This window comes from Equus caballus, chromosome 2 (assembly GCF_041296265.1).
Source record: "Equus caballus isolate H_3958 breed thoroughbred chromosome 2, TB-T2T, whole genome shotgun sequence".
Lineage (NCBI taxonomy): Eukaryota > Metazoa > Chordata > Mammalia > Perissodactyla > Equidae > Equus > Equus caballus.
The window spans coordinates 42,066,041-42,089,062 of record NC_091685.1 but is presented as its reverse complement, the minus strand read 5'-3'; the positions used below and the strand labels follow the sequence as shown (position 1 = coordinate 42,089,062).

Here is a 23,022-nt window from a genome sequence, read left to right as displayed (position 1 = left end):
GACTTTTGTCTTTGCTTCCAAGCCCCAAACCAGAAGCTCCCCAACTGCACGGGGAGGGAAAAACACTGCCCGCCATTGGTCCCTAGAAATGAGGGATCTCGGGCACCGAGTCGGGCCCAACTGCCTGCCCCCTGACGCCTCCCTTGTGATATTTCTCCATCTGTGCTTCCTTGTACGAATTCGGACTAATTGTCCATTTGGGAGAAAGAGCAAACTAAATACTTTTAAAGAAATACAACTAAATTATTCCTAATTACACTCACTATTAAGTCAATAAAATACTGAACAAAGGTGCTCATTTCAGAATGATCTCTATTAGCAAAAAAAAAAAAAAATAGAGAGTGACTGAATAAATCACGGCAACCAAGTGATTGGAATGCCAGGCTGCTGTGTCAAAGGGTGACGATGAAAAGTACACAGGGACGTGGGAGCATGTTATGAACGTTAAGTGACTGAAGCGAAATACACTGGTGTGCCTGGGTGAGAGTGTGTTGGCATGGGGACGCACAATGGCGCGCCACGGCAGTAAGAGAACGTGAGGTCCTTGTTTCTCCTAACAGTCTGCTCATGACAATCTAGGTATTCTCCGAAGGGCTATTTGTTTTCTCTGCTGTGCCCCTCGTTCCTGCTGAGGCCTCGCTAGCAGGGTCGTTAACTGTTAGGAAAGGCACGTGCCTTTCACTCTTGCTAGCTCGGCCACATAACAATGGGCCCTGGGCCCGGGACATCTTTGTACCAAGGCATAAAGAGACCTCACAGCCTGGGCTGGCTTAGCGCCCCTGGCGGGAATGAGTATCTTTCCCTGGGTCAGGCTCAGGGTGTGCTCCTGTGTTCTGCTTAAAGCGCATGCGGCAATGGCCCTCAGGCAAGCTCGCAGCATTCTGTATTTCAGACCCCAAAGGAGGAGTTGGGGTGCGTGCAGCCACACTGCCCTCCAGGGCTGCGGAGTGGATCCACCGGCCATGGGGGCCGACACATTGCAAGGGGCCGCATCTTGGCCTTCTGTCTCCCCTCTCTTCTATGAGTAGACACCACATCACTCACAGCCTGGCATGCGAATTGTCTGTTCTCAGTGACCTTGAGTCATGTCCTGGTCTCTCCCCTGGGTGGCACTTACCTACCTGCCTTTTAACCTTGGCTGCACAGCCTGGCTGCCAGGTGGACAGTGAAGTATTGACATTCATATTTCCACTAGCAATCTCTTCAAGGCAATCCAGGCCTTTTCTATCATGCCTCTCAAAATCTTCCAGCCTCTGCCCATTGCGCAATGCCAAAGCCATTGCCATGTTTTTAGGTATGTGTTAAAGCTTCCCCCACTTCCCCGTAGCAAAGTCTGCATCAGTTTCCTGTGGCTGCTGCAACAGATTGCCACAAACTGAGTGGCTTGAAACAACACACATTTACCACCTTACGGTTGTGGAGGCCGTAAGTCTGACATCGTCTCACCGGGCTAAAATCAAGGCGTCAGCAGAGCTGTGCTCCTCTCGGGACTCCGGCGGAGAATCCATTTCCTTCCCTTTTCCGGCTTCTAGAAGGCACCTGCACTCCTTGCTCATAGCCCCTTCCCCCATCTGCAAAGCCAACACCAGACTGAGTCCTTCTCATGCTGCTGTCTTTCTGGTTCTTCCTCTTTCCTGTGAATACACTGGGCCCACTTGAATAATCCAGAATCATCTCCCATCTCAGGGTCAGCTGAGCAGCGGCCTCAATCCCGTCTGCGATTTTAACCCCCCTTTGCGCTGTAACCCGACATAGTCACAGGCTCTGGGGGTTAGGACCTGGACACACTTGGGGGCATTATTCTGGTGAATGCAATCGTCTTTAGTCTGTTCCTAAAGACTCTTGAATGCTAGTCCACCAGCTCGTTATCAGCCGCCTGAATTCGGAATTCATTTGGCACATCTCCTGTGTGCCCGGTCACAATGCTTGTAGTCTAATGGCATCGTTGAAACTCTGCCTCCCTCACTTTCCTCTGACTCGACCACCACAACAAGGTCAAGCTGACGGCAAAACCAGGCTCTTCCTGCTGTTCCTTCTGCTTGAAACATTCCTTCCCCAGGTCTCAGGTCAAATGTCACCTCCTTGGGAGGCTCGTCCCTAGGACTGCCCTTTCTAAAGTAACTCCCACCCCTCGCCTGGCACTCTCCAGCACTTTACCCTGAGTCCATCGGAAATGACCTTAAAGTATTTGTCTATTTGTATTTTTGACCATTAGATCCATTATCTCCACTGCCTGGCACAGCAAATATTTGTTGAATGAATGCATGTCCTTGACTCATGATGCTCATAAATCTCTCTCCTCCACCACCCTCTAAAACACTTTATCCTCCATTCCTCCACAAATCCCACCCATTACCTTTTCCTTGAAGACCATTCCTGTTTGCATTCATTCATTCAACATTTATTAAGTGCCAACAAGTGCCAAGCTCCCTGTGAGGCTCTGGAGCTGCTCCGATAATTAAAACCATGCTCATGGCAGACTCTAAACTAGGTACGACAGTGTTCTATCTTGTCAATTCTCATTGCCCCCCTCACCTCCATCTCTCTCTCTTGCTAACTGCCTTGACCTTCACTGACCTTGATCAGCATCCAGAGAACCTCCCATCTCTTGACACTTCACAACCCCCCCAAAGCGTCCTTCCCCCCAGCTCTCACTTATCTGTGTAGGCAGCTGGGCCTGCAATGGTCTTCAAACTCCTTCCATTGCACTACTCCGTCAGTGATAAACTTTTGAACACAAACCTCCGGTATATGTATATTTATTTTTCTAATTTATATACATATAAATGTTATGTGATAAAACGAACTCTCAAACAGGAATTATGAAGGGAGGAAGGAAGAAATAAAAATAAATTTAGGCTCTACTATTTTTCTCTCTGCCTCTGATGTGGCCCCCACCCCGGTGGTCTCCCTTCCGCCCTCGCTGTCTTCAGACTGAGTCCTGGAATCCGATGGACGCTTCCTTTCTGGTTCCAGCAAAGTGCTGAGCTGGCAGCTCCGACTTCTTTGGCGGCTCCTCTGTGTCCCTCATTTGATGGTGTTTCATCTCCTGCTTTCTATCTTCTCAGTCTGTAAACCAGGGCAATCTTATGCTAACTCAGGGCTTTAACCTGTTTGAGGATTTTGGAAACCATGAGATCTTCTTCAGGGCTGCTGGAATGACTCTTGAAATTGCAAATTAGATTAGGACACTCTGGCTCGAGTCAACCAGTGGCTTCCCATCACATTCAGAATAAAACCCCAAATCCTCCTGGTGGCCCACTAGGGAGGCCTCTGCACCATAGCTCCTTCCTCTCCCCTTCTCCCTTTCTGTTCCAGCTCCGTGGACCTCTCGTTTCTCCCTGAACTGCGGTCAGCCCTCCCTTGCTTTAAGACATTTACCCCTGCTGTTCCCTTGGCCAGGCCCACACTTGTGCAGATTCTCATGGCTGCCCCTCCCCTCAAAAAATAGCAGCTCCCCCTCCATCGCCCCTTATGCTACGCTGCTCGATTGTTCTTTATCACACTTCTCTCCCCATGACGTGGTTCTCTTCATTGCTGTGGCCCCAGTGCCTGGGACACTGTACGTGATCAACAAATGCGTGCTTTTTCCCGCAAATCTACACGCCTGCTCTCCTGAGCTCCAGGTCCATGAGGCCAACTTCCTTCTAGACATCTTTTGCATGTCCCACGAGCTCCTCCATCTCAACATGTCCAAAAATTTTACTTCCTTCTCCCAAAACTGGCCACCCAGCTCCTCAAGCCATTCACCATTGGCCCACATTAGAAACGTGGCAGCGGGGTCCGGGCTGTGTGGCCTAGTGGTTAAGTTCGCGTACTCTGCTTCTGCAGCCCAGGGTTTCGCCGGTTCGAATCCTGCGCATGGACATGGCACCGCTCATCAAGCCATGCTGAGGCAGCGTCCCACAAGCCACAACTAGAAGGACCCACAACTAAAATATGCAGCTATGTACTGCGGGGATTTGGGGAGAAAATCAGGAAAAAAAAAAAAAAAGATTGGCAAGAGTTGTTAGCTCAGGTGCCAATCTAGAAAAAAAGAAACCTGGCAGGAATGCCAGACTCCTTGCCTCTGACGGCCAAGCAGTCCCTAAATCCCACTGAACCTCTGCACTCTCCCTTGCACCTCAGCCCCACCGCCGCTGGCTTTGCAGGGCCCTCACTCTCTCTCACCAGCTGGTCTCCTCAACCAAGTCGCCCCTGTCCTTGTTGCCACCTCAGCACTCTCCGAAACTCAGTGATCACTTAATGCCAGGATTATCTTGAGGACAAAGTTCAGACTCAGCTTGGCTCACAAAGACCCGCAGGATCTTGTTCAGCCTTTCTGGCTTCGCTTTCAGACCAGACTACCTGGAGTTTCCCCTAAACACCTCTACCTCTCTCTGTTCTCTCTTCTCACCTGAAACGTCTTTCCTTTACTTTCCTACTGCCTCCGCTCTGCCTGGAGAAATCCTTTTTGTCTTTCCTAAGTCCCCATCTTCCTCCTGTGCTCCCATAGCACCAGGCCCGTACCTCTCTCCTCTTGTTGTACTTTACTAACCCATGTAAATACCCACATCCATAAATACTTCTTTACGCAGCCATCTGTGTCTATAATAAGCTGAACGTGAGCTCATACCACTATCTCCTACTCTAATCTATTCCCACCTGGACTGTTCTAGACTCCTTCTCTTGGCTCATCCGTAATTTCCCACTGCAGCAGTGAGACGGTTCCCACCACCTGCCATCCACTCACTTAATGTTTAATCGCAGCGTACAGGTATAGTGGTCTCTCACCATATTTGACCTGTGGGTTTATTTGTCCTCAAGATCGATGCTCATTCCCACGCACTTAAAAATAAGTGCTTAATACATGCCAGGCATTGATCTAAACACTATAAAACATTACTTGATTCTCACAACCAACCACGTGAGACATTTATCATTAGCTCCATTAAACAGAAGAGGAAACTGAGGTACAGAAACACCAAGTAAGTCGCCTAAGTTGCACAATTACTAAGTGGCAGAACCAAGCTTGTCCCCAGGGAGCGGACCTCCAGAGTTCTGAACTCCACAGCCTCCCCTGCGGGTAATGTGAGGTGAGATAATAATGCCACAGTCCCTTGACTTCTGACATTCTGGCCTAACTGCTCTTCAGTGTCGACAGCTTCCAGCGTTGGCTGTTTTCTGTGCCCCCTTCCGCACTGCCGACCCTCGCTGCAGGTGGAGGATGGTTCAGTCACAGCACTGCACTATTTACCTCACCCACGCCCTCATTACTCTTGTAAGCTATTTAATTCATCACCTGGGGAACCCCCATTCCACTCCCACAATAGTTGCTCCCAACTCCACCTCGTCCCCTCCAGGCCCTGGCCTCTGCCTCCCTAACTCCCAGAAGATTTCACATCCTGTCAGAGGCCTTTCAGCAGTGGTCCCTCCACGGTCCTTTCTCACACCTCAGTTTTCTCCACCTTTTTGTACACATCCTCTTCACACACACACGTCTCTAAGAAAATCCTCTCGCTCTGCTGTATGTGTAGGGACACTCCCTCCTTCTCCTGACCGCCACCTCTGTCTCACCTTAAGGACCTCAAGACAAGCAGATGCCTCCCCAATCTTAAATTTTAATAATCTAAGGGCCGGCCCTGTGCTGAGAGGTTAAGTTCGCGTGCTCTGCTTCAGGGCACAGGGTTTTGTGGGTTTGGGTCGTGGGCGCGGACATGGCACTGCTCATCAGGCCACGCTGAGGCAGCAGCCCACATGCCACAACTAGAAGGACCCACAACTAGAATATACAATTATGTGCTGGAGGGATTTGAGGAGAAAAAGAAGGAAGGAAAAAAAATTGGCAACAGTTGTTAGCTCAGGTGTCAATCTTTAAAAAAAAAAAAAGAGAGATAAAAATCACAACTTTGCAACCATTTCATCTCTCACTTCTCCCCTCTTTTAGCCAATCTTGTCTGAGTGCCTCCTCCACGCCAGGCCCTGTTCTAGGAGCGAGGTTTCTGGGATAAACAAAACTAGCCAAACCTGTGACCTCAAGGGGCTGACGCTCTAGGACAGTCAAAATGCTCGAAGCAGCAGGGAATGCCCCCCACCTTCCACTTGCTCACAGAAAAGAACACATCTTGGTGAAAAGTAACCATTATTCATTTTATTGAGTATACAGATGCAATTCTGTTGTCCCCTAACAATATAATTTATGATCAATAATCTCTGACTCAGTTAAAATCTCCACAGGGACCTGTTCCCCAGCTTCTTAGACATTATTACTTGTGACAACACACTTTCCAAGACTGGTGTTTCTGGAGGTGGATCTGACAAGAGAATGAATTCTGCTCTGAACACAGGCTTGTGGCCCCCAGAAGACTCGGAATTAAAGAAGAGTTTCTTTCTCTGGCAAAATTGTATTCCTTCCATCGCACTACCCTACCAACGATTCTTATCATAAGAGCTGGCGTCACCCGGAGTCCCACAGTGGCTCACCCAGCACAGCTAGGGGACAGCTGCTCGCTGTGACTTGGGGTTGGAGATGGGTCAATCTGGACAGAGACAGCTTGGCTTTCAGAACCGCACAGAAGCCTTTCGGACAGTCCCATTGGGGCCTGCATTCCACACTGGCCTTGGCCTAGTGCTGGATACTCATAGACAACTTTTAGTCAGAAAAAAAGCCCAGGAGGGAAGCTCCACACCGACCGCTTAACAGGCCCCTCCTCTCAAGCTACAGCTCCACGGCAGAGAGGGGGATGTCCTTCAGTTCATCCTTTGCCGGGTGCACGTCTGACACCTTATTCATCTTGGTGAAAATGTGATTGATCTCCACGAATGTCTTGCCCTTGGTCTCAGGGACAATCAGGAAGATGTAGATGGTGGTGAGAAGGCAAATCACGGCAAAAATGATGAAGCTGTAAGCTCCGAGGCCCACCTGCGGGAAGGGGAGCCGGGTTCACCTTCTCGAAAAGGTCCTCACTTCACTGCTTGTGGATTTTGTGAATCCGGGCCCCCCGGGATGCACTTACTTGAATGAACGGGAAGACCAAGCCCACAGCGAAGTTGGAGAGCCAGTGGACGGTGCCCCCCACCATGTAGGCGGCCGACCTGGAGGACTGAAGGAAGACCTCCGTGATGAGCAGCGCCGGGATGGGACCTTGGGGGAGGGAGAAGAAGAGCTGGCTCCCCTGTGGGCAGAGCCAGCCCGCAAAGGGTCCTGGTGCCCCTGCCATGTGCAAGGCGCCCTCAGCACCTGGCCCGGGGGGCAGGGGTGTGTCTCCCGGACTCCTGGTCTTGTGGAGAAGCAGTGTGAGAAGGCAAATAGCAAGAGTTCAGCACAATAGATGATATCCTGTGATTCCCGAAAAGGGGCCATGACCACCCGTAAGGCTCTCTATGCCAATCACACAGGGCACCTACACAGGCTGCTTTACTGTCATCGCTCTAATTATGCTCCACCCAACCCCCTCTGAAATAGGAAGATGAGGAGAGAAGCCATGTTGGGGCTGCATCCTGCCCTCCCTGGAGCCTCTCTGATGAGCTCAAGCCAGAAGTTTCTAGGGCTGATGCAGGAGAGGGGGCAATGAAACCACAGAACCAGCTCTGGGTACATACTGGGCCCAAGGGCATGTCCTATGACGTAGGAGATGACACAGACGATGCTGATGTAAGGCATCCAGGATACCCTGTCCTGTGGGGGGAAAACAGAGTTGGATAAACCCTGGGCAAAGGAGAGACAAAGCTGGGATGGGGATGTCAGGAACCTTGGTCCCCAGAGGGCCAGGTACTCCACCTGGGCTGGGAAAGGATGGCACCTGGCTGCTCCTTCAACAGGCAGAACCACCTGGATGCCACTGGAAAATTATCTGGAAGTGGGCAAGGGGGCTACTGAGGGTGGGGGGTACAGCTACACGTGGTCCCCAGGCATCTGACTCATCCTAACGGCTATAACAACGTCATTTTGGTCTTTTTTCCTATAACGTAAGTGAGGGCAGAGGGTGAGAGTGACACTGCTCTGGCTTCTGGGCGCCTCCACGTGGGGCCCAGCTTCCTCACCTGCAGAGCCAGAGCGACGGTCAGCACGCAGCAAGCGATGAAGCAGACAGAGAAGCCCAGGAGGAGCAGGGCCCTCCTCCCCAGGTACTCCACCACGAACACCTGGAGGGAAGGGGCGAAGGAAGCAGCGGCGATCAGGAGCCCTGCACCCGCCAGGCAGGAGGTCGGGTGGGCCCTGGTGGTCCAGCCACACCCCTGACTGGAGCTACCCCAAGAGGAAGCCCCTGGCCCATCCCAAACACCTACTTCTGAAGGGGCAGCTGTGAGGAGAGCCTGGTGGGTTACATGCCCACCTGTGTACATATGTGTGTCCCCAAGAGTATGACCTTGAATGGCCATCAGGCCACCACACTGCCCAGTCCAGGTGCTGTATTTGTTCCTGTCAGACTGTGGCCCTGGCCCCAAGTGTAAGATGTTGGAGAAGAGTCACCTCACACAGAGGAAACTACTGGAGTAGGGGGCAGGGTTCTCCATCTTTGGGGAGCCATAGGCTGTCCCCTACAAGAGACAGGCTATCTCAGGAGAGCCCAAGAGGCTAGAGATAAGGGGACCAAGGAGCATCCTGCCATCTTAGATCCGGGCTCCTTCCTTGGCCAAGACCCCCATTCTCAAGATTCTCTCCAACCTTGGCAGTGGACAGGGAGTCAGTTCCCCTGGACACTCACAGCGCAGATGGTCATCAACACGTTGACAGCCCCTGTGCCCACCGTCACGTACTGGACATCCTGGTCTTTGACCCCAGCGCTCAGGTAGATCTGGTCTGCGTAGTAGTAGATCTGGAAGGCAACCCCAGAGGCTGGTGGGGCCGGGCAGGATGCAGCCTGGACCTGGGGCAATCCTGCACCTGGACACTGCCCGCTGTCCCTGGCCCTGGGCAGCTCCGTACCGCATTCACTCCTGACAGCTGCTGGCCGCCCATGAGGATGATGATGGAGATGACCTGCCATCGCAGGGACCTCATCCTGAACATCGTCAGCACGGAGATGATGCCCGCGGCCTTCTCGGCCTCGTCCTCCAGCTGGATCTCCTCCATCTCGGCATCCACATCATCCCAGCCGCGCAGCCTCTTCAGTGCTAAAGGAGGGGAGCAGAGAGGGGTCTGAGAGTGGACCATGGCTTCCCCGGAGCGAGACGCTGCGCCCTTGGCTGCTTTTCCTCCTCTCACAGGGAAGCCTTACCGTTTTTGGCAGCTGCTGCATCTTTCTTCTGAATCAGCAGGTACCTGGGGCTCTCGGGGAAGAAGGGCAGTAGAAGGAGCTGCAGGGCTGCTGGAATGGCAGTCAACCCGAGGAGGATCGGCCAGCCTACAGGGAAACCAGTGTCTCAACGTGAGACCTGGCTCTGACGCCATCTCTGGGAGAGGCCCACCAAACCCAGCATCCAGCCTCCAGCCCCCGCCCTGCCCCCATGGTGCCCAGCTGGCCACGCTGCCCCATTACCCTGGTGAGTTTTCTTTGGAGCTGGTACGCAGGTTCTGAGGGGCAGGGGCTTGACTTTCTTACCCCCGTATCCCAGCACTACGGATGGTGCCTAAGAATAGCAGACACCCTAAATAGTCCCAGAATGGGTAATGATGAATAAGCCCTGCCCACCTACCAGACGGACAAAATGAAAAATTCTGAGAATAACAAGTGCTGACGAGAATGTGGGTGAATAAGAAGTCTCCACACTGCCATGTGCGGACATGCAGCATCTTTAGAGAACAGTATGGCAGGAGCTGGTGACGCTGGCCACCTTCACACTGTGACCCAGCAGTCCTGTTCAGGTGTATGCCCAGGCCACCAGGACCCCTGAACTGGAATCGTCAGAGCAGCACTGATCAGAGAAATGAAAACTAGAAACATTGCAAGCGTCCACAATGGCAAATGGATACACAAATCACGGTGTATTCATAAAATGTAAATTTATACTGTAATGAAAATGAAAGAAGCCAGGACAGGAGCCAATCCCACAAACACCATGTCGGAGGCAATAATCTGCACAATGTGGTTCCCTTCGATAAAGTCCAGAAACATTAACTCTAACCTTCGCGAAAGGTAGTGAAACTATAGGGAAAACCAAGGATGCGATGATCACAAATAAAATGTCAACACAGTGGTTCCCTTTGGGAGCTGGAAGGCTGTGATTGAGGGGTGCACAGAGGACTTCTGGTGGGCTGGTGTTGTTCTAGTCTTGGACCTGGGTAGTGGTCACACAGGTGTTTGATTTGTTTGACTAAATGCACGTTTACGTTTTATGCACATTTCCTTACATATGTTATATCTCACAATAAAAATGGGTAAATAAGTGAATGAGTAGTTCAGGCTCCTTCTAGGAGTGGTTAGTGCCTGACTTGCCCCTCTTCTCCTAGGGCTTGCAGTAGGTGACAACCATGGATACCTGCCTGCCAGGCCCCAGTCTAATGGCTCTTCACTCCCCCATCACAGCAACATCAAGAGGCAGGTACCGAGGTCAGTCCCATTTGACACCTGCAAAAGCTGAGGCTGGAGGGTGGAGGCCTCCTGCCCAAGGTCAGCATTTAGGAGCAAAGCTTGGATTCGAACACAGGCGCGGCCACTCTGGGTATTCTTAACCACACATTACACAGACTCTTAGTCAAACTTAAAACTGTGACCACCTGACAACCCGTGATTTACCATCAATCTCTTCTAAAATAGAGTCCAACTACTGAAACAGAAGAGAAATCAAGGAAGAACACCCTCATTTAGACATCATCTTTTTCAAGCCATATTTCAACCTCTGAAGCTTCCCCCATCCTATAACCTCATCGCTCTTCACCAGGAAAACGAGTGCCAGGCAATCTTAAATTCACCTCCTGCCCTGCCCACCGTTGTACTGGCTGGCTGATCATCTTCCCGACCTCGGCTCCGAATCCAGGGCCCAGCTAACCCTAGCTAACCTGGGGGCCTGCCTCACCCAGCACGGCCTACAGCAACAGTGGACGTACCTGCTGTCCAGGCCACTGCCATCCGGCCTCTGGCCCCACACTCTACACTGAAAACCTTTTCCCGAGGTCTCGGAGACCCCTCACTGCCAAATCCAGATACCGTGTGCCAACCTTGACCCCTGGCTTCTTTGCAGCCTCTGCACGGTGACCTTCCGCCTCCCGTGCCACTCTCTTCTGGAGGCTTCTCTGACACTATTCTCTTCTGGTTCTCCTTCCTTGTTCTTTGAGCACCTATTATGTGCCAGGAATTGTGCTGGAGATTCAAAAATAGATAAGGCCAAGCCCTGCCCTCCACACACTCTGTCTAGAAGAAGGGTACTGATGGTCAAATACTCAGAATAAAGGACGGAGGGACAAAATGCAGCCCCCCACCACATCTGCAGTTCCCTGAATGTGGAAGAACTTGTACACTTCTGCCCCTCTGCCCGTGTCTGGAACGCCCATCCTCCATACCCTTGGTCCAGGCCTCTCTGAGGCCCCCTCCCTCCCGGGAGCACAGCAGAGAACACTTCCCAGATGCCGGTGCTGCGGATGGCTCTGGGCGCTGCTGGTTGTTTACATGCCGTCACTGGGAGACAGGATGCTCGCCCCTCACTCCTGGGCCCAGCTCCTTACAAGAGTGATTCAAAGGCAGGAGACAGTGGCAGTTAAACATGGATGTGGGCCTGAGCTGCCTGGGCTGGTGTCCTAATGAGACCTTGGACATGTCATCCCACCTCTCCATGCCTCAGGTTTGGCACCTGTAAAGTAGGTATGATACCAGTACGTGCTTTGTAGGCTTGTTCGGGGGATTCAGTGGATGAATATGAAAGCCTTGGTGCTGGCCTACGAGGAGTACTTCATACGTTTGACTGGTGTTGTTATTAATGGTGATTCCCCTTTCAGAGTTTTGAGACCCATGACAAAGAGAGGGGAGGTCTCGCAGACACAGTGATGGTTGCAAGTTACTGTGCACCTACTGTGTACAGGTCCCAGGCTCCTGGGAGGGGGCGCAGCTCTGGAGTCACGGTCTGGATGAGACTCGCCACCTCACCCACACGTGCCAGGTGGAGGGACTGTCTTTCCTGGCTGTGGAAAGGGATCATCACAGAGCCCCCTGGGCAGCGGCATTGGGGCGGGGGGTGGCTCCAGCGAAGCAGTAACACAGGTAGCTGGCATCACTATGCCCCAGGCCCCCATACGGACAGCCACCAAGCAGGCCTAGAGACAGTCAGACAATAGCGCTTCCTGCTCACTCAAAGCCACCTCATCCGTGTCCTCAGAGGGACTAGGAAACATCAGCCAATCCTTCCCCACCAACTTGTTCAGGGCCTGCTCTGTGCTAACGCCATACCAGCATTGTGGGGTCAGGGCAGTGTGGGGCCCACAAGGACAGCCAGTCGATTAGAGAGAAAAGACAGGCTCACAGAAACGTCCAGTCGGAGCAGAGGGAGGGCTGCGGGTCCAGAGGCACCCTGAGCTTACCTTCTTCAGTTGCAAGGAGACTCCGAAGACCAACGATCTGGGCCACAAGGATGCCAACGGTGATGAAGAGCTGGGGCACCACCCCGAGAGCCCCCCTCAGGTTCTTAGGGGACAGCTCCCCTAAGTACATAGGGACAACGTTGGAAGACAGACCTGGGAGAGGGGTTGGAATGAAAACATGACCAGGAAACGTTAGTCTGGCAGGGCCAAGGTGTGTCTCCAAATACATTTATTCTTACTCAGCAATCACACTAGTTGGGATGAAACTTTCCGGAAGCTGCAGGAGTATGCAAACGCCTCTTTTAATTCTTAGTCCTTTGAACTTTTAAGGAAGGAGAAAATAGTCTGACCAAAGAAGTTATGAACAGATGCCCTTGCTTCTGGCCTGGTGGTGCCTGGGGACAGAGGCCTGCCTGACCTCAGGTCTTCCCTCCTGACTGGCTTGGCCTCAGAGAGGAAAAGCCCGGGTTGGTCTAGACACTCTCTCCTCTGCTGCTCCCTGGGGAGTCTGTTAATAAAAGGCCAAGGACCCTGCCCGCTTCTGAGACAGTATGTCACATGATAAACCCATCATAGATACCTTGACAGACACTGAAACACAAGCTTTATTTATAATAAACGTTAAAAACTTAAATACACAATGTGGAACAACTGCCACCTGGGACGTACGTAACGCCTGGATTACTTCTGAATCCCCAATATGTAAACTTGTAAGTTTTCCCATCTGACTAGAATCTGATCTTAAGAATAGTTGGAACTTGGGGCTGGCCCGGTGGCCAAGTGGTTAAGTTCGCACGCTCTGCTTCACTGGCCCAGGATTTTGTTGGTTCGAATCCTGGGCACGGACCTAGCACTGCTCATCAAGCCATGCTGAGGTCACGTCCCACATGCCACAACTAGAAGGACCCACAACTAAAATACACAACTATGTACTGGGGGGCTTTGGGGAGAATAAGGAAAAGTAAAAAATAAATCGTTAAAAAAAAAAAAAAAGAATAGGTGGAACTTAATTTTCAGGTTCTGAAGCATTTTCACGTACATTATCCCTTTTAATTCTCCTAAAGGCCCAATGAGAGGCTAGGAGTCTCAGAGGAAGGTCAGACGGGTTGTTACAAGGTGGGTTGTTAGTCCAAGTATCCTACACGTAGTCAGAACTCTCAGAGAGACGTGGGGTCTGCGGGAGACTCCGGCCACGGGGAGACGGAGTGGAAACGGAGCCTGGGGTGGGCAGAGGCCAGAGCTGCTGCTCCTGGGACGGCCTTGGGAGACACTGAGACAGGAGGGAACTGAAGGGCAAGTTCTCAAGCTTCGCCATTCTGCCCAAGGGTGTCTCTGTTTAGTATTTTAAAAGAGACATCTGCGTTCATCACCATGGGTTCTTTCTGGTTTTCCGAGCACAGGAGGCAGTCTTTAGAACAGCCAATAGGGTCTTGTAGGGGAGGCACCCCGCAGGCCCGGTGCCTCCTGTGGAGGACGCTGAGGCCCCGTGGTCACCACTCAGGCCGTTCTCAGTGGCGAGTGCTTCTGAACCTGATCAAGGACAGCGCTGAGGCGTCAGACAGCAGGAGGCTGCTGAAGAGATGCGATTCCCTTCATGTTGGTGGAAGCAATCTCTATTTTGTCTTAAAAATGACTCCCTGGGGCAACCCCAGCCGGCCTGTTCTGACACAGAGTCAGAGAGAGTGGCTCCTAACGTTTAAAGTCCTTGAGTGAAAGCCTTCAGCCTTCCTGCCAAAGCTAACTCAGCAAGCCAGTAACCCGTGAGCATCCTCTAGTCCAACTCGTATTTCTCTCTGCGCCCGCCGGCCGCGGTGGTTGTTTACTTCAGCATCAGGATGTCTAAGAGGCATGCAGCTTCATGCTGCATTTTCCTGACTTTTTCAAGAACTAACTGCAAAGGAACTATGCTTCTGCGGGTGTTCTCTAAGCTCGACCTGAGGACCCAGGCTCCTGACCCCTTTCTAGGGGGTCAGTGAGACCAAAACTATTTTCATAAAAATCCCAAGATGTTATTTTTCCCTGTCATCCTCGCTCTCTCGTGAGCACACATGGAGTTTTCCAGAGGCTACACGCCGTGTGCGATCACAAGCAGCAGAGCCCAGGAGCAGGGCTGAGGGTCTGGCTGTCTTCTACTAAGTCAGAGGTGAAAGAGATTTGCAAACATGTAAAGCAATGCCACTCTCCTCGCTAAATTTTTTGTTTCAGAAAATACAGTTATTTTCACAAAGACACGTAATGGGCTTATTATTGTTATTTTTAAAGGAAGTAAGACATTTCTTGGTTGCAATTTTCTAATATGGTAAATATTGATCAATAAATCCCATATCAGCAAAAGCTCTTTGGGGCCCTCAATAATTTGAAGAGTGTAAAGGGGAAGTGAGGCCAAAAAGTGTGAGAACAGCTGACTGAAAGGAACGCTTGCTCAGGAGTAAAGGTGGGTTTTTAACCGTGATCTGTCATCTATGGGAGCCTAATATTTCACTGTTGGAACCAACTCTGAAATGTTGGATGGTCAATCAAAAAGCGACTGCCTCAGCTCACAGCTGGCAACTTTCAGGAATCGTCTATTTTCCTAACGCTGAGCCCCACCGCAGGGCCAGGGGCGGGGCCAGGTGCCCTGGGGGCTCAGGCCAAGATGGCAGAGACCCGTCCGGGCGCCCCCAGGGAATGTGAATATGAAGTGAAGTTTGCCAGGGGGCCCATCATTCTCTCCTTGAAAGGACTTCTTCTCCCTCCAGGAACCTTGTTTTCCTCTTCTGTCCCCAGGCCTGCAACCCCTCACCATTTCCCCTGACGCCAGGCTCCTCGCCGGCCGCCGGCCCCTCCGCCCCTCCGCCCCTCCGCCCCTCCGCCCCTCCGCCCCTCCGCCCCTCCGCCCCTCCGCCCCTCCGCCCCTCCGCCCCTCCGCCCCTCCGCCCCTCCGCCCCTCCTCCGCCCCGCGTTGTCAATGAGCTCCAGCGAAAGGCTTTGCTGCTATCTAGCCAGAGGATCCCTTCATCCCTATCCCCGTGTTTGGAAGGAGAAAATGAGAGTTACTTGGCAATGCCAGAGCCGGGTAGAGGGGGCAAGGGAGGTGCCCCGGGTGCAGCATTCCCGAGGGCGCTCCCCTTCGGAGCCCACCCTGAAGGTGCACGCCCCGAGAGCAGGCGCCTCCTTGCTTTACACCCAGGCGCCTCACTCACCTCGACTGACCCTGGGAATCACTGCCTCAAGAGAACGCCAACTCGGGGGGAAGGCCACGGGCCGGCTCCAGCGACGGCTCCTCCTCCGTCTGAAGCAATTACGGGGGAGTTTTCTAGAAGCACTCAACAACAGCCTGGGCTGCATGGCTTTGCAGGGCTTGCAAACCAGCTCCACAGGGGCTGAGGTGAGAGCTAGGCCGCCAGCAGGCGGGCGCTGAAGCACTAAGGGAGCCAGAACCCACGAAAAGCCCTTCGCACACTTTAAAGCCCCACGCAGGTGACAGGCTGCTATCCTTGACTCCCTAAGTAGAGGGCTTCGCACATTAGACTGTTTCTCAAGCTGTTTTGACTCACAATAGAAAACGCAGAAATACACTTTACACGGCCACCTGGTTCACATACGCACACAGATGAGCAACTGAAACAAAAGCTTCAAAAGATAGTCCTTACTTTTATGACACGTGACACAGTCTGCTCTAGTTAAAAAAAGAAAATCCTGCTCACTAAACAGATGTCAGCACCCACTAACTGGTCCCAACCTGCAGTTTAGACAATGCTGAGAAGAGAGACTGGAATGGAAGGATCCTTCGGAACCTAAGATTCTGCATTTCAGTCTTTCAAAGAACAGCTTTCTTAGCAGGAAACGTCACAGTGAAGATCCGCCTGCTGTCCACCCCTGACACCAACGCAGGGGCTCGAGCATCTCCTCAGGCAGAGGCAGAGCAACAGCACGAATCTATACGCTCAGACACCAGCGCCTGTTCCCCTCCTCTTGATTATCCTAAATCACAGAACCGTAGCAAGCGTAGCATTGTTACCTGCACATATTCCCACCAAAAGTCTGGACAAAATTATCATCTCGTACGACCTGGCAGTTTTGCTGGTTCCCATTAAGATGGCGGGCACGATGGAAAATATGTTGTTAAACAGCAAGGTCCCTTTTCTGCAGAGGACAAATATCAATTAATTGTCTGGTTTAAGAATTCACTCATTCATTTAACAAACGTTCATTGAGCATCTATTCGGTTCAAGCAGTAAGCTTCACTGTTGTGTTTTAAGCTTTGCTGTTGACTGAAGACTGACACAGGTCAAGTGTGGAGCCTGGTGTGGAATAGTCTCTGTGGGAGCAAACGGAAATGCCCACAGTGCAGAGGGCATCAGCGGTGGCGGGTAGAGGGAAAGTCACAAATTACAATACAGTAAAGGGCTTTTTCAATCATAAACAAACATGATTTTAGTGTAATCTTGAAATTCAAACTGGGTGAGGATATTAGAAGAAAAGTGTGAGCCAACTTCACTTACCAACATAGATACAAAAATCCTAAATGAAATATCAGCAGATTGAATTCAACAGCATATATGAAAAAGAACTTTCAGTGTTAAAAACACCATATTAAAGATTACACTGGGGAAAAATATAGGATTATCAACTGAAGCAGCAAAAGAAGTCAATAAAATTTGATACTCATTATGATTTTTTAAAAAACCATAAAAATAAGGGAACTTATGTAAGCTGACAAAGGGTATCTCCTAAAAACCTATAACATCAAACTTAATAAAACTTAAAAAGCACCTCCATTTAAGTCAAGACTGGAGGTGGACTTGGGCCCTGGAGCCTGACAAAGGCACAGGGAAAACTTCTCGAGAGGCTCCTCACATCGGGCTCCCCAGGGGTCCCTCAGTCAGGCCCGCGAGCGATGGAGCCCCACCATCACAACACACACAACAAGCCACCATATGCAAGAGCTGCATGTACGAACAGCGCAGTTTCAGACGACAGAATCGGACAGAGGCTACAAAATGTATTACACGGTTAGTGTCAGAAAACAAGGAATCAAAATATGCTAAAGGGAGAACAAGAAACTATATAAAACAAAACCTATCCGAAACAATATCAAAAAGAGAGACAAATTTTCAAAACAAGTAAACAAAACTTCTTGAAATGAAAAGTATAGTCATTGCAATAAAAAATTTAGTAGGGGAATTACGGCTGAGGAGAGAATTAATGAATAGGGAGGTAGACTCGAGGAAGTTACATAGACAGTAACAGAGAGGGAGAGAGAAGAAGATGGGAAATAGGAGAGATTAAGACGTGGATTATAGTATCATTATTCACAAAAGCCAAAAGGTGGAAGCAACCAAATGTCCATCGACAAATGAATGGATAAACAAAATGTGATATATTCATACAACAGAATGTTATTCAGCCTTAAAAAGGAAGGAAATTTTGACACATGCTACAACACGGATGCACCTTGAGGATATTACGCTAAGTGAAATAACCTAGTCACAAAAGGACAAATCTTGTATGATTCCACTCATATGAGGTCCCTGGGGTAGTCAAACTCACAGACGGAAAGTTGAATGGTGGGTCCCAGGGGCTGGGGGAAGGCGGGAATGAGGAGTTCTTGTTTACCGGGGCACAGTTTCAGTTTTGTAAGATGAAAAGTCGTGGAGATGGATGGTCGAGGTGGTTGCACAACAATGTGAATGTGCTTAATGCCAGTAGCCTGGACACTTAAAAATGGTTAAAATGGTAAATTTTATATTATACGTATTTTACCACAATTTTTAAAAAATAATTTTTTGAAGAAGTCAATAGGGCAGCAACAACAACAATCAAAGATATGGAGGAAATCCATGGAGTTCTAGAAGAAAGAATATAGAAAATGGAGGAGAGAGAATATTTGTAGAACTGACGGCTGAATTTTCCAAAACTGATGACAAAGACATGAAACTTCAGATAAGGAACCACAGCGCATTCCAGAATAAATAAATTAGCCCTCGCTTGCTCACGAAGAGGGATGATTCAACAGCGTAAGGATGTCAGTTTTTCTCAAATTAAATGATAAATCCAAAGAAATTCCAAGCAGAATCTTTCCTCAGGGATGTTGACAAATTGATTTAAAAATTAACACAGAGGAGTAAAGAAACACAAATAACTAAGATAAATCTGAGAGCAACTGACTTTTCACATGGGAAAAAAATAAAATTAGCTTTCTCTCATCACTCACTATATACAAAACAAAATTCCAGATCTATTTGGGAAAAACAAAATTGTAAGATTATTTTTAAAATTATAGAAGACTATCCTTATGATTCCAAGTAGGGAAAGCTACTTAAGACACAAAAATCAGAAACCATAAACGAGACTTAAATTTGACCACATGAACATTTAAAAATTTTGTATAAAAATGATACTATATGTCTGATTAGAAAATAAAGCAACAGATTGAGAGGACGTCTGCCCAATATAACAGAGTACAATGTGGAGTTTACTTGCACTTGCTCAGAAGTGAAATTTCCTCCCAGCTGTGTAATCTTGGGTATGTTACACTGTCTCTCTGTGTCTCATTTTCCCATCTTTGAAAAGCGGATGGGGCTTTTGTAAGGATTAGAGGAATCAATAACCCTAGAAGCACTCAGGCTAGATCCTGGCACATAGGAATCCATCAATAAATTGTTAGTTGCTACTGTTCTTTAAGGAACACCTACAAATCTTTAAGAAAACCACAAGCAACTGAATAGGATTTATCACATTCTCAAGCAGATGGTTGGACAAGCAACTGTCGGCTCCATCTGCACACCAGATGGCAAGTCCTTCACTCAAAGAGAAGCGTCCTGCAGATCTCACTGTGACTTGACTGATAGATGTCCTGCCCTGGGGGTCCCAAGGAAAACTGCGAGTTCAACATCAACCCTCCAGAAAGACCTTAGGATCTTAGATCCCAAACCAGAGGTTCTATGTTTCTATTCTCAGATTCTTTTTGAAAAATACTGGAGAAGGAGTTAAGGTCTGGGTTCTGACCTTGACTCTTGAGCTAACTAGATCTGTGGTCAAGAACAGCGACTCGACCTCCCCCAGCCTCTGTGTACCCATTCGTGAAGGGAAGAGGTTGGAGGGGAGGAGCTGGGAAACGCTGTTTTTAAGGGGGCTGCTCTCTCCTGTCTGTGGAATTTACCTGGGGGAGTGGGATGTCTTAAGGACATGTTTTGGAATCAAATACAGAATTTCTAATGCTTCTAGAATTAGGGGCAAAGATATAAGCTCTGCCCTTGGCGTTCACGACACTCACAGTCAGACTCACTCTGGGACCACAGTTTCACACTGAAGTGCCTGACACTGATCTCAGCCATTTCAAAGTTTTACATGAATTTAATTTGGGCTAAATTTTGCACATTACTTGATCCCAAGGTAAAAGAATGGAGCAGTTCGTTTGTGTTCCTTTAAGAGGCAGAGATCAAGGACGCTGCACTGTGTTCTCGGGTGGGACTAACATCGTGGCCACATCATCTGGTGTTCCACCCTTCGAAAGGTGAAAAAAGAGGAGAGAACTTGTTTTTGGCTTTGGTAGGGAAAATATCTTCAAGGCAAGAGAGCAGAGACAGCAAGAGTGAGTCCGGACCTCTGAAGCATACTCTGCTCTTTCGGTATCCCACCCAGAGCCTGAGCCTCATCACCCCTACTTCTGGCCCTCAGACCTTGCCTAGGTCCCCAAACACTTGGTCAATGTCTAGTCTTATTCTTAAGATCATGTTAGAAAACAGAAATCATCACAACGGTTATAAACTAGTTTTCCAAGAACAATTTCAGCTTTAGGCCTAGTCTATGAGTTTTGGGGAATTGAAAATTACCTTCCCTTACCTGCCAAGTCTATTCACCAAGGGGCCAACCATGAGGGATCCGACGAAGCCTCCAAAGGGAAACATGGACACAGAAATGGACCACAGCAACGTCAAGGAAAACTCGCTGATGTATTCACTGAATCTACTGTAGTGGGTCTCATTATAAAATGCTTTCATGAGCTGGAGAACAAAGCAAAACAGAACACCCAGATCATTTGGCCTGGTTTTGCAGAAAGAGCCACCTAAGTTGTTGGGCCACCCAATGGGATGAGCTGGGCGCACAAATATCAACACTATTAAGTGGAGGAAAGGGCGAAAGTTAACAGCAATTAGCAGGGGGCACCCATGGGGAGGGCTGAGAGGCCTCTGAGAGGCCATCCGCCCGGGATGTCTCTACCACCAGAAAGGACTGACTCCAGTCTGCCAGTCTGTTGGGCGATCCCTGCCTCTGCAGACTCCTCTGTAGATTGCAAGCCTGCAGATCAGACCCTGACCCCAGAGGCCAGCCCACTGTGTGTCCAGCTGGCTGGCTCTCTGTGAGAAGCTGAGGCCTGGGCACTTGGTCCATCCCCATGGCCCTGTGCCTGTAAGTTCCCAAGCCCTGCACTGTCTCTTGGGTGTGTTCCCCTCCTTTCGCTTGAGGACCCACTGTGTGCCCTCAGTGTGTGTGTGCAGTCTCACCCTGGCGACCACGCCCGGCACGGGCTGCTCCCAACCCACCTCCCTGTTTACTGGGGGCTGCGTCTCCCTCACTACAGCCACCTACCTCGGCAGGGGAGTTGACAGCGGCCACGTTGTACCCATACTGGAAGGATGATCCAAAGGCAGCTATCAGTGTCGCCAGGGCAAGCACAGGTGTCAGCCTCTGTGGGAGGAGAGGTCAGGGCTCAGGTCAGGAAGCAGCCCGGGGTCGGACGGAACTCCCGATTTACTGCAAAGTCTTGTAGAAAGGCGTAATACAATCTGAAGATCCGCAGCCGCTCCCTAGCTTGAAACCTCCCCTCTCCCCACCTGGCATGAGAACAGGTTTTCTCAACTGTAGCACTTAGGGCCGGATAATTGTTTGTTATGGGGGGTGGAGGGGGGGGGACTGTCCTGTAGGATCAACCCTCCTCCCATCTGTGACAACCCAAATGTCTCCAGACATTGCTAAATGTCCCCCAGGTGGGTGGGGCATTGCCCCTGGTTGGGAACCACTGGGTCGGAAGGAAACTGAGGGTCACCTACTCCAACATTCCATCTACCGTCCGCACGGCTTCCCTGACATTCCTGCCACAGGGCTGCATTTGCCAACTGTAGCAAATGTGCTCAAGCACCATCTTAAACACAAAAGCCCCTAAAAATGGAAGAGGAAAAAAAATGCAAAAATTTTTAATTGTTTAGGGTCATTGATTAATTTCCTTTAGCCCCTGGACTTTTGCTGTAACAGGCAAGGCACAGTGAAAAAAATATTTGAACATAGATTTCTGGGGACTCTTGAACAGACACACCCTATGATAATATCCCCTTTTGACACAAGAGGAAAGTAAATAGTCGTTTAAGACAAGCTTAAATGATAAGAGGGAATTCATCAGTAAAGTAATGACAAGCAGGAGAAAAATAAAGTGGAAAGAGGTTTGCTCTTAGAATCTACAGATCTCATTTTGAATTTGCCGCTGCCACTTTTTACCTTAATTTTTACAACCTTCAGCTTCCTCATCTTTAAAATGAGGATATTAGTACTCCCTCGGAGCTGTTGCAAGGATTAATTAGGAAAGCGTCGGGCCAAGAGGTGAATCCCCTGTGGGTGAGGCCTGGACACGGCTCTGAACCCTCCGCTGAAGCCCCTTCATTCAGGTACTCCGATGGAGGTCCCCGTGACACGGGACACGTGCCCCTCCAGTGGCAAGCCGAGGTCCTCATGTCTTCCTCTGGGCAGCATCCCTCCTAATCTAAAGAGGACCTCTTGAGAGATAAGTGAGGGGCAGGACAGGCCCAGAAACAACAGTCACTCCTGCCTTGTCGCGGTGCCCCTGAGCGGACAGGCGAGCCAGTTAACCTCCGCAGAGCAGGAGCAGGACCTGCAAGGAGCCCTGGTCAGAGCAAAACCACAAGTGGGACTTCGCCCTTCTTCTCCCTGCACCAAATGAGTTAGCAAGTGGTTAGTTCAGTAGGAAGTTTCTGGTGAGGAAGATAACAGCCGCAGAGCAGGCAGCCTCTCAGGGAGGAGGAGGCCCTGGTTTCCAATCTCTCCCCAGCTCCCACCATCCTCTGGGGCCAGCGAGGGGAGTGGGTGACAAAAGTGGTGGGAGTGGGTGACAGTGCCCAGGAAGGAAAGCGGGTTCCAGGCCTGTTACTGCACAGCCCTGTATTTTCTAAATGCGAGGGGTGCACAAGCAGGCACCCCGCCCCTCCCCCCGAGATGCAGGGCATGGCAGACTGAGCTCCCCTCCCTCCTGAAGTGCTCTGAGGACTCATTCCTTCACTCATTCATTCAATATACTGAGCACCCACTGTGAGCCAGGCATTGTTCTAGGTGCTGGGAACATGGTGGAGAACAAAACAAAGATCCCTCCCCTACAGCAGTCTATTAATTGATTTTGTGGAAAGAAGGAAGGAAGGAAGGAAAGGAGGCGGGGAGGGAGGAAGGAAAGAAAAGAAGAAAATGACGATAAAAATTTCTCCTCTTCTAATTCTCTTCCCCGTAAACAATTAACTACAAATGCAACAGGCTTCATGCACACTGCCAGGTGGAACTCCTGACCACTCTCTGCTGTGATGGGTCCTAAGGTTTGAAGTCCT

The 23,022-nt window shown here is 50.1% G+C and overlaps 1 protein-coding gene across 6 annotated transcripts in view; it reads right to left on the bottom strand.

Moving 5' to 3' along the window:
* Positions 1-6,108: 6,108 nt before the first annotated feature.
* The window catches only part of SLC2A5 (solute carrier family 2 member 5), a 31,264-nt gene continuing 14,350 nt past the window's right edge, over positions 6,109-23,022 (bottom strand). For 2 of the 6 annotated variants that reach the window (XM_005607485.4, NM_001081877.1), the window contains 11 exon segments: positions 21,008-21,106; positions 20,261-20,421; positions 16,434-16,558; positions 12,434-12,586; positions 9,201-9,326; positions 8,909-9,096; positions 8,688-8,798; positions 8,023-8,124; positions 7,582-7,657; positions 6,996-7,123; positions 6,109-6,901 (listed from right to left, as the gene is read on the bottom strand). In XM_005607485.4, coding sequence (XP_005607542.1) covers positions 6,698-6,901; positions 6,996-7,123; positions 7,582-7,657; positions 8,023-8,124; positions 8,688-8,798; positions 8,909-9,096; positions 9,201-9,326; positions 12,434-12,586; positions 16,434-16,558; positions 20,261-20,421; positions 21,008-21,106 — 1,473 coding nt within the window. In that variant the 3' untranslated portion in view covers positions 6,109-6,697. 6 annotated transcript variants of the gene reach the window in all.